At 40.6% G+C, this 12090-nt stretch overlaps 1 protein-coding gene across 8 annotated transcripts in view; it reads right to left on the bottom strand.

Annotated features, from left to right (window-relative positions):
- Positions 1-12090, bottom strand: part of LOC123610674 (amyloid beta precursor protein) — a 278796-nt gene that overhangs the window by 156755 nt on the left and 109951 nt on the right. For all 8 annotated transcript variants that reach the window (XM_045501571.1, XM_045501578.1, XM_045501576.1 and 5 more), the window contains exons 4-5: positions 4632-4744; positions 1571-1764 (exon numbers count right to left, since the gene is read on the bottom strand). In XM_045501571.1, coding sequence (XP_045357527.1) covers positions 1571-1764; positions 4632-4744 — 307 coding nt within the window. The remainder of the gene's footprint in view (positions 1-1570; positions 1765-4631; positions 4745-12090) is intronic.

Here is a 12090-nt window from a genome sequence, read left to right as displayed (position 1 = left end):
CCCAGAACACAATCCATCCATCCTGTGGAAAAAGAGCTCAGACGCTTTCCCATTGGCAAGTCCTGCTCTCCCTGGGGTTTAATGGCCTCAGAGAAGGAGTTTATTCTAATGAACTTCCAACTTTTACAGACAGAAATATTGTGAAGCATACAGTTGGCTTTTCCCTTATTTCTTTCTCTCTTGTGTAATTCCCCGATTTGTTTGTTTAGCTCCATATCCTGCTACACTGAACACAATTTTTCTCAATCTAGCAAAAGAATTTTTCTCAATCTAGCAAAATTTTTCTCAATCTAGTTAACAAAAGAGCTTAACTAACAAAAAAAGTTACGGTAAAACTGGAAAATAGCCACTAAAGGGAAACCTGATATTATTAAACTGGTAAGAAATGACAATTAGGATGCCTTATATGTTTGAAAAATCTAGTTGTATTTTTGTAAAATTATTTTTTAAAAATTCTACAAAATACATTATAAAAAATCTGTACCTGACTCGGTAAGTCAGAAAACTTTATATTAATAACCATCAGTCTTAACAAATTCATACGTAATGTTCTATTGGAAAACCTGTGACACCAGGGAACATTTGAGGGGGTCCTGAAGGAAAAGGAGAAGTGAGATAATCATCACCACTGGGGGATGATGCAGCGTGAAACTGATGACTGAAGCAGGTAACCTTTCTAACCCCCAACTTCTAGTTTTATAACTTGATGATGTGAATATAGAGGTTTGCTTTTTTTTTTTTTTTCAACGTTTATTTATTTTGGGGACAGAGAGAGACAGAGCATGGATGGGGGAGGGGCAGAGAGAGAGGGAGACACAGAATCGGAAACAGGCTCCAGGCTCTGAGCCATCAGCCCAGAGCCTGACGCGGGGCTTGAACTCCTGGACTGAGAGATCGTGACCTGGCTGAAGTCGGACGCTTAACCGACTGCGCCACCCAGGCGCCCCTATAGAGGTTTGCTTTTAATAAAACATAAGAATCTAGAAGTTATGGGTTTAAGATCCCAAAGAGGTGAAAATACAATTCTTTTAACTATCATGAAATCAAAGATAAAGAACTTTAAGCAAACATTTATGAATGCCTCTGACGTCGTTCACAAAGAGATGATTAAATGCCAAAAAAACTGACAAAAATGAACCAAAAGACAAAACCAACCTTTCTAACAAAAAATTCAGACTTAGCTACTGACTAATGAAGCAATTCCAAAATCTTGTTTAAAAAATATTTCTAAATTCTAGACCAAAACAGAATGCCAGTCACTCACTCAGATTTCAATTCTCTACAGAACTACCTATTATAGTATCAGTGGTATTTTGATCCCAACTTTGGACACCGACATAAAACAGCTAAAAGTAACTCAGCGGTGGTTGATCAATTAGGTTACACAGGTGGCCATTACCATAATAGGACTTCGTGGTTTAGATTTTATTTCCCTCCTACAAGCAAACTTGGACACGAGTGGGCAGAGATCCCTTTAATGAGAAACGGGAAGATACATCTGTAGAAGAAACAAGACTGTAATCTGGACGTTCTGGTGTCCACGAGAGAGCAAACACAAAAGCCACCTTACCTCCCATCGGCATAGTCTGCATCTGCTCCGCCCCACCAGACGTCCGAGTCATCCTCCTCTGCATCTGCCGAATCAATATTGTCACTCTCCTCGGCCAGCGGGCAACAGACAAATTCCACTCCTCGGAACTTGTCAATTCCACAGGGCAGCAACATGCCATAGTCATGCAAGCTGGTACTCTTCTCACTGCAGGTCTACAGCAAGGTAAGGAGGAAACAGTGAGAGTGCGTTGGTTTCATTGTAAGAAAAGCCCCAATCTCGTAACTGACAGAGACCCAACGTACCAAGGGCCAGTTGGGGACAGTGCAAAGGACCATCTGCATTTTTGAGTGGATGTACAAGTGTCTTTAGCACAGAGCACTTTGGCACCCTTATTTTAAAACCTACGTATTACTTATTTAAGAAGGCTACGTTGTGGGGGCGCCTGGGTGGCGCAGTCGGTTAAGCGTCCGACCTCAGCCAGGTCACGATCTCGCGGTCCGTGAGTTCGAGCCCCGCGTCGGGCTCTGGGCTGATGGCTCAGAGCCGGGAGCCTGTTTCCGATTCTGTGTCTCCCTCTCTCTTTGCCCCTCCCCCGTTCATGCTCTGTCTCTCTGTCCCAAAAATAAATATAAATGTTGAAAAAAAAAATTTTTAAAAAGAAGGCTACGTTGTGATATTATGGAAATTAATAAAAACAACCGGAATGGAAACTAATTGGGAAAAAGGATCTAGAAGAGAACTGTATTGTGAATAGATATCAGAGAACCAGTGCTTTCTTGCGTCATTAGCGTATCAGGAAGACGTGACGGCTCGATGTACATCCCCAGCTTACTTCCATCTCCATTACAGATGGAAGTTTCTCTCACTCGGATGTATCTTACTCTAGAAATTCGAACTCTCTTGGCTCACTTCCAGAATAACAATCCTGGGAAGAAAAGAAATTATCCTCTGCTATGAATCAAAATTTACAGTCTAAATTAGAGATTTCTCTTTCAACATCTTTTTTGCTTTCCTGGGATTTGCTACGTTTGCACAACTCGAGATTAACATACAGCTTTGAAGGCATCCACTGGTGACAGAGGAAAGATTAATAATTCAACACATATGGATAAACAATGAAAATATTACAGACTGTATTTTGACCTCATAGGAATTAAAGTCATTTTTCTTTCTTAGTAACAATTTTTTTTTTTTTTAACTCAAGAAGAAAAGAAAATGAGGTTATTAGATGGGTAGCTAAGCTTCAAAGTATCTGGTCTGTTTTTTTAAGATTGAAAAAGCTCTTCTTTTTTAAAAGAAAATTTTGTTTTACAGTAAATTAGAAGTTTTTTTTTTGTTTTTTGTTTTTTTGTTTTTTTGTTTTTTTTTTTATAAAAGGCAAAATTAATGCTAACTCTTAAGGGGTGTTTTCTGCCTAACAACTTCAAAGCTATGTGAGCCAGATCAGGGTTTCTCAGCCTCAGTACTATTGACATTTTGGATCAGATAATTCTTGGGGACAGGGGACAGAGGGAGGAGAGGCTGTCTTGTTCACTGAAGAATGTTTAGTAGAATCTCTGACTTCTAGCCCCCAAATGCCGGTAACACCTCCCCTTCCAACTGTGACAATCAAAAATGTCTCCAGACGTTGGCATATGTACCTGGGGAAGGATGGGAAATAAAATTGACTGCATTTGAGAACCAATGAACTCGACTAGACAAGGGAGCCTAATTCTAGGAGACTGGTCTTCCTCAAAAACTATATACACTTACGAGAACACTTTCATAATATATCAAAGGCACAAAGCACTTTTGAAGACGATAATAAAAAGGGACATTTTATGCTAATTGTCTTAGGTCTTGTCCACTTTGCCAAAAGCAGGGGTTGACAAAGGTTTGCACTGGTGAATCCAGTGATTGAACCACTGTGGAAAAATGAAGGTGGCGGTATGGTGTGGCGAACACAAAATTGGATGGTGTAACTGAAGAGACCATTCGTACTGGTACTCTTCCACCACTGTATTCCCCAAGAGACGACAGGGAAAAAGGTCAAATTACAAAAGCTTTGTATATGACAAAAGAAAGCACTTGGTTAAAAAAAATAATTTGGCAAAAAATCATCAGGAACAAGGTATATTTTAAGGTTTATGCAGTGTAAGATTCTAGTTTCTGCTTTATACAACATGGCATAGACACATAATAGATCTAGCTAACTAAATCTGTTTTGGACTCCTAAAAGTTTACTCCTCGACAGTTCTTAAAAAAAATTAAATAAATATAGGGGTGCCTGGGTGGCTCAGTCAGTTAAGCGTCCGACTTTGGCTCAGGTCATGATCTCCTGGTTCGGGAGTTCGAGCCCACATCAGGCTCTGCGCTGACAGCTCGGAGCCTGGAGTCTGCTTCAGATTCTGTGTCTCCCTCTCTCTCTCTCTGCCCCTCCCCTGTTCACGCTCTGTCTCTCTCTTTCCCTCAAAAATAAATATTAAAAAATAAATAAATAAGGAGCGCCTGGGTGGCTCAGTCGGCTGAGCGTCCAACTTTGGCTCAGGTCATGATCTCACGGTCTGTGGGTTCGAGCCCTGCGTCGGGCTCTGTGCTGACAGCTCAGAGCCGGGAGCCTGCTTTGGATTCTGTGTCTCCCTCTCTCTCTGTTCCTCCCCTGCTCACACTCTGTCTCTCTCTTTTCCTCAAAAATAAATTATAAAAAATAAATAAATAAGGAGCGCCTGGATGGCTCAGTCGGTTGAGTGTCTGACCTCGGCTCAGGTCATGATCTTACGGTCCGTGGGTTCGAGCCCTGCGTCGGGCTCTGTGCTGATGGCTCAGAGCCTGGAACCTGCTTCAGATTCTGTGTCTCCCTCTCTCTCTCTGCCCCTCCTCCATTGGCTCGCGCGCACACGCTCTCTCTCTCTCTCTCTCTCTCTGTCTCTCAAGAATAAATATTAAAATAATAATAATAAATAAATCCTTAAAATAAATAAAATTTAAAAAATATAACTTGTTTATCAACATAGCTATTTCCTGAAAATATCTTCTAACATGTCGTGACACGTCTCCTTAGGAAATCTTCACTTTAAAAGAACAAATGTATGGCTGGTACCTCTTTGGCGACGGTGTGCCAGTGAAGGTGGGTTTCACAAACATCCATCCTCTCCTGATGTAAGAATTTGCATTTGTCGGGAACAAGGAGGGCATCACTCACAAACTCGCCAACTGCAAGAAAGGAAAACACTTCGTGTCATTCCATCTGCATCACAGATGTCTTATCACTGGGCTGATATCAAGCAAAGAAGGGCTAAAAGTACTTCAGAAGTTATACAGCTTTTTGAATGACCAAGTAATCAATCCAGTACTGAAAGACAAGTACTGTTACAATGTAGAGTCCTGTGTCCTGAGCCCAGTTTCTTGCTATATCAACCTTGATGGTTAAAATACTTCCTACATGGGGCACCTCGGTGAGTCAGTTGATTAAGCTTCTGACTTCAGCTCACATCATGATCTCGCGGTTCTTGAGTTCGAGCCCCATGTCAGGCTCTGTGCTGACAGCTTAGAGCTGGAGCCTGTGTCACATTCTGTATCTCCCTCTCTTTCTCTGCCCCTCCCCTGCTCTCTCTCTCAAAAATAAATAAACATAAAAAAAAAAAATTAAAAGAAAATACTTCCTACATGTTTTAAGCGAAATCTTTATGTAATTAACATATATCTCTGACTGCAAAGTTAATCATGCAAAAGGCTTCTAGTGAATTACAACGAGGAGGAAAAAAATGCAGATTGACACTGTCTGGGCAATCATTTGAGTGGAATCAATATAAATAATTATTCATCCCTCCCTCCCCTTCTTGGACATTTAATCTGTTTGTAAACTATTACAAAATTTAGCATTTTTCTACTTCCTAAAATTATAGACATACATATGTTTATATATGTGACACACACACAGAGATTAATTCAATTAAATTATGAAGACTGTGCCTTAGACTTTTGCTGTATTTCTAAAGAAAATGTGGATCATGCAAATTATTTCTAGCATTCCTGGTACCACAGATATAATAAAGATATTACATAAAGTCCTACAAGAATGCTTACATTCTTATGAGGGTACAAGTTGGATAATTCCAATATGTAAGCTACAGGCTTAGTTTTTTATTTGTTTTGTTCACTAGAGTATCCCCAGATTAAAAAAAAAATTAATGTTTATTTATTTTTGACAGAGACAGAGAGAGAGACAGAGCAAGCAGGGGAGGGGCAGAGAGAGAGGGAGACACAGAATCCGAAGCAGGCTCCAGGCTCTGAGCTGTCAGCACACAGCCCGACACGGGGCTCGAACTCACAAACTGCGAGATCATGATTTGAGCCAAAGTTGGACGCTCAACCGACTGAGCCACACTTAGTATCCCCCAAGTATCCCCAGCTTTTAGCATAGATTCTGTACACAACAGGCAACTAGTATCTTGATGAAGACACAAAGTGCTGTAACAGAGATAAAGAAGAGATGTAACACATGTAGACTGGGCCCAAAGAGTGAACACATCCACTTGGAGGCACTGGGGAAAAACTCAAAGTAGAAACAACATCAGAGATGAGTCCAAATGGATACGTGGGAGGATGCCGTGTAGAAATGAATGGAAGCTCCATGATGTAAGGACAGTTACCTGTCTTGTTTAACATTCAGCTCCCAATCCCTGGCCCAGTTCTGGCAGACATGACCATCCTGGAGAGATGGATGGATGAATGGCAAAAGGCCCTTCAGAAGAGGGAATTTCTTGTGTAAAAAAGAGAAAAATGGGCAAGGGTATTTGTAGAGGAGACAAAAGCACAATATGGCTGGAATACAAGGTGAGTGGATAAGGGAGTCCAGAAGTAAATGAGACTGGAGAAAAATGTTGGACTCCCACCTGGAGAATTTAAGGTTCTGGATACCATTTTGGAGGCAACATAAGCCAAAAGATACTTTAAACAGGAATGACATGCTCAAGTTTGTTTTTCTGAGAAACTCTTTTATCAAGTGAGCGTAGGTAGACCAGGAAAGCAGGGAGACCACGGAGTAGGGTGCTGCCATCCTTTGGGCAAGACATGCAAGAACATATTTAAACCAATGACTCCAAATAAGATATAAAAGTTGTCCACACTCCAGCAGATAACACATTTTCTTCTTTCACAGTGTGTTAACATAAAATATTCTGAAATGCACGCTGAAGAGCAATAAAGGCCCTCAGAGGGGGGCAGAAAAAAAAAAAAACTTGTTTATTCCCGTTATAGAAAAGGGTTCTTTAAAACTTTCTATAAAGGCGCTTAAACTTTAGTCGGTTTGTGGCTCAAACATGCAAGATGTTTCCTGATACTTAAGCACTTAGTCTAATTAATAATATTTATATAAAAACCTAACCAAATCATAGAGGATAAAGAGCCTTTCATCTTGTCATTCCTTAAATCTTTTAAGACAATCTATGATGCTCCGAGCAACGAATTGTGAGTCACAGAGAATGCAAGAAATATGAGCCGCCAAAGGCTGCAAGTAGGGGGCGTGGCAAAGGAACCCAGGAGTCCTGGGCACCTTGGACCCACACACCTAGTCACATACGTCACTGCACCTCAGCGTCAAAACAGCCGTGCGCAGACCTTTTATAGTATCAATCTCACTTCCCGCAGGAGAAAAGACTGCCAAGACACGTGCTGAAGGCCACCTACTCTCAGGAGATGATAACCTAGTCCCGGAGATGAACGTTAAGATGTACAGTATAGGGAAGGAAATAACAATAATGCAAAAGACATCACGTTTTCCCTTTTCTTTTACATAGAATACGATCAAACAAAACAAAAATAACCAAACTAAAATCCAGAGGAGATGGAGAATGGAAAATAAAAGTAATCTCATCCAAAGCCAATACACCTTCCCCAGGTGGACTCTTGATGGTTTCTCAGGAAAGGCAGTCAACTGTAGCTGTTAGCAAGAATACTTGATATCTCAGCATCCCAATTTTCAAGGCCACAGGAGGCCAGAAGTGATCAAAGGCTTGAAGATATCTCCTTCATTTATTGGCTCTGGTCAGTCAAGCCATACCGCCATATTCACAAATGGCCAACCACTGAGTGCTCTTTTTTTTTTTTTTTTTTTTTTAATTTTACAAGTAATTATTGGAAAGACAAATGCCTGGCCCAAGGCTATTAAATCAGTTCATGAGACAATAAGAAGCGAATATTGGATACTCTCAACCTTGACCTGAAAGAGTTCTTGCAGCATAAACTGGCTAACAGCTCCCAAACAGAAGGTCTTGTTTCACTTGCCTTTAGGCCAGTCTGCAGAAGACTAGATTTTAATGCAAAAAGCCAAAGTGGTTGAAAGATACTTGCCTTGGTAAATGTCATGCTCATCGAAAGGACACGTATTGCATTAATTTGTAAAAAGATATTAGAATTTTTTTAATTTGCAAAAGGAGCCTCCATTTAGCATTGTAAAGATGCTCTTGGGCTTCTAACAATGTACATAGCCAAGAAATACATGCCTCCTCAAATGAAATTGCTTTTTTTTCCCCAAGGATAAATACTGGTTATTTAATAAGCCCTCAGGACTAATGGCAAAATAGGAAACTCATTGTACTCTAATATTAAAATAAGATTTGGCAATGACTTGATGGTTTTACAGCCCTGCTTAAATTATTACTTTCAAAATTGATGAAACATACTAGAATGTTCCACATCAGAAATTTTAAGCAATTAAACCACAAAAATCTGTTAACAATTTTTAATAAAGAATTAAAAAGGAGTGGTAAAAATATAACAAATCCATTCTCACAAGCTAGTTTAGCTTAATATGGCCTATATTCTTTCCCCTTTTAATTCTAAAAGAATTATTCTTAAATGTCTAAAAGAATTATTCTTAAATGTCTATGATACAACTGGAGACACATGGGAACTCTGTACTTTGCGTTCAGTGCTGCTGTGAATCTAAAATTGCTTTAAAAAATAGTCTTTTAATTAAAACAAAACAAAACAAAAAAACCCTGACAGTATTTACCTGGAGTTTCTGTATGAAACATATTTTTTAAATAAACCTTTTGGTTTTCTTTGGTTTGATCTTTCAGGTAACCAAAACCAAAACCAAAAATACACACAATTTTTAAAAGAATTCAAGTGAAAGCGATCAAAATAAATTAAGTACCATAATGAGAAATCAGATTCCTGTTAATGCTGACCTCTGGGGCATTTGGCACCATTTAATCCTAGGGATAAATTCATCAATATATACTGTGCACATTTATGAATAAGCATACAATCTGGTTTCTTGTTGAAAAAAATTCACAATTTATATCACACACACACACACACCACACACACTCCAACTGAAAGGGGGTTTTCAAAGCTAATGAACAAGATCTGGGTTTGGCCAAAAAGTCTTGGCAACATGCACAATGATGCCCAGTTCAACCGGGACTCTGCAGGCCTTAAATCCACTGGCTCCTTGGTGGTCTTGGAGAGGACTGTCTAGTTCAAATTACCTCATTCTGCAGATGGGAGGTCAAGTGGCTTGCCCATAGAGCCAGTTGGCAGTGGAATTGGCCTAAAAATCTGAGTCTCTAAGCTTTTCATCCAGGAGTGGTAACTCAACTCATTGTTTAAACTCTGGTTGAAATGGGTTATTTGGCAAATTCTCTTCGGCTTTTATAAAAGCAGATTCACTTTTAGACTAGAAAGGGCTGAAATGTTATAACCGACGATGCAGTCTATTTGACGATAAAACTAGACTTAAATTACCTGGCAAGCCACATAAAACAGCTGGGGATGCACTGCACGGCATACAACAGGACACACGATGAGCAGTGGCTTAAAGACACGACGGGGTTCTTTCTCTCACACAAGAAGTCTGGTACTGAGGCTAGGGCTGCTAGACATTTTCAATGATGCACTCATGGTCCAGGCTATTCCCATCTTTCTGTATTGCCATCCTTAGCACGGTGGTTTTTGTCTTCATGTTCCGTGGTCAAAATGGCCACGGTAACCGAAGTCTTCATTTCAAGTCCAAGTTGCATGCAGGAAACAGGAGGAATAGGCCAAGGGATGATGGCTTCCTGTCTGTTTTCCTGCCCTAATGCAGCTTGGCTGTTTTACACGGGATGGACACCCTCCTCCCCATTATCTACATCCTACATGCCAGCACTATGTTATCTGGCCGCACTCAGCTGCAAGGGAATCTGTGAGACTATTTTCAGCAGAGCACATTGTCATTGTGAACAAAAAAAATCTGGGGTTCTTTTAGAAAGGAAGAAGTGGGAATAAATATTAAACAGGCAAGTAGTGGAGTCTCCCGGATCATGGAATTCAAATATAGGAATGTATTTTTCAATTTTCTTCAAGGTACAGAGATTTCAGAATTAAAAACCAATATTTCTATGAACTTGCAAAGACTAAAGTGGTGTCGGCCAGAATCGTGGGAATAAAAGGGCTAAAAATGTCAGAGGTCTATGGATTTGGTCAAAGGGCGTCCTCCCTTCCTGGTCTCTCAAGAGTTAAAAACGATTCAGGAAGGGGGAGATGAGAAAGGGGGTCGGGGTAAGAATGTTCCGGCAACATAATCACTGAAAAGTGGCAAAGCCTGTTTGCTTCTTTGTGCTATACTTGACCCTGAGAGATGAGACATGGCCCAGATCTGGCCCTCCAGGTAAGATGTGGACGGTTTCAGTGATTCTGGACTCCGTGCCTGGTGTGGCCATACATCACCTCACACCACACTCAGAGGCAACTACAATGGTCTCACTGTGTAAGGGGAGAAGGTGAGCCTGAGAAATTATATAATCAGCCCAGGTCACACACAGTAAATGGGAGAGCTGGGAAAACGAAATGAGTTAATATTCATATAGCACTCAGCTCTGTGCCTGCAACAATTATTACTGCTGGTATTATTACTCCCCCCCACCCCAGCATCCATTCATCAACCCTACTGCTTCTCGTATTAATATCAATTATAGTTAATAAGAGTAGAAACAACTACCTTCATTGTTTACTGATCACCTACTATGTGCCTACTGAAGGCAGTGAAGTTTTATTCTCAGTACATTATCACTGTTCAGTTATAGTCCCACGGTTCTATGCTGGTGCATTGCTTATGATGTAATGGATAAATAATCATGGTCAACACAGCGGGATGGAGTCCCTATGAGTGAAGAATCCACGTGACCAATCTTTTCACTTTCTACAGAGGGCGTGGCTGTGAGGGGCGGGGTTTCCTGGATTCCCTCTGGCAGTCAGTGCTTCCTGTGCTAACTCTTTACCGCATACTTTCTACTTTTAATTAATGCTGAGAATACAACAGTGGACAAAAGAGATGAAACTAAATGAAATTCTAGTGGGAAATGATGAAAAAAAAAAAAAACCCAAACCAGAATGTCAAACAGTAATAAACACTATGGAGATAAAGCAGATAAAGGGAGAGGGATTGGCGGGAGGGGGTCATGCAGAGGAGGTGGAATTTTAAATATAGTCAGGGAAAGCCTCCCTGAAAATATGGCATTTGAGTGAAGGCCTAAGGAAGTGAGGGAACAAATCAGAAAGATAACAGAGGAAAGAATATTCAGGGCAGAGGAAGGAACAAGTGCAAAGGTCCTGAGGCAGGAACATGCCTGCTGAGTTCACAGAATAGGGAGGAGCCCAGCGTTGTCACAAAGGAATGACAGGGGGAGGAGGTCAATGGGTGAGTGAGTGACAGTGGACTGTGCGGGGTCCTAAACATTGCCCACACTCTGGCCAGAACCCTAAGTAACACAAGAAGACTCTGGAGTGTTTTTCTAAATGAACTCTTACTGTCCTACAGGTCCAGATTGTAAGTACAAAGACCCAGTAGGGAACCGTTACAATAATCCAGGTGGGAGATGACAATGTCTTGCAACAAGATGATAGTAGAGAATGGTGAGCAATGGTAAGATTCTGGATAAAGTTTGAAGGAAGAATCTGAAGGATCAACTAAGGGTGTAGGACAAACAGAGTCAAGGATCTCACTTGTTCCTATTCCAGTAGCTAGAGGATACTTTATACTGACAATGACCAAAAACAGGCTGGACAAGAACCTTCCATCTGTCCCTTGTGGCCATGCGGACAAGTAGAATGTCCTAGATTTACATGCTTATTAACCCACACAACTACATAATGCATAGCATGATGAGGACCGCAGACAGATACTGACTCAGGCAAATTTTTACTTTACCATTTTAGATTCTCCCTCCATGGACATTTTTTTCTTGAATTTGTTCATTACGCATCAGTATTTTGTAACTTCCATATGTTAACAAACAGAAATTTTTCTGGGAGGCACTTGTACTCAAGAGATGGGAAGAATACTTATGGAGTAGCCAAAATATTTCTCAAGAAACCTCCTCCTGTGATAAAACTGTGGTCAAGTTTTGCTTCATAGAGGGAGTTACTGGGCTCTCCAAGGGGACAAAAGGGTGAATTACAAACTGCTCTAAGAAGGGACTGTTGTTACTGCCAACATTTCATTGTAACTATTACTAGATAACAGAACTGAGCAATCTTAGCCTCAGAAGTCTCTGCCAGAGGGCAGACACTAA

The sequence above is a fragment of the Leopardus geoffroyi genome, chromosome C2 (assembly GCF_018350155.1).
Source record: "Leopardus geoffroyi isolate Oge1 chromosome C2, O.geoffroyi_Oge1_pat1.0, whole genome shotgun sequence".
Taxonomy (NCBI): domain Eukaryota; kingdom Metazoa; phylum Chordata; class Mammalia; order Carnivora; family Felidae; genus Leopardus; species Leopardus geoffroyi.
This window is presented reverse-complemented; position numbering and strand designations above follow the sequence as displayed.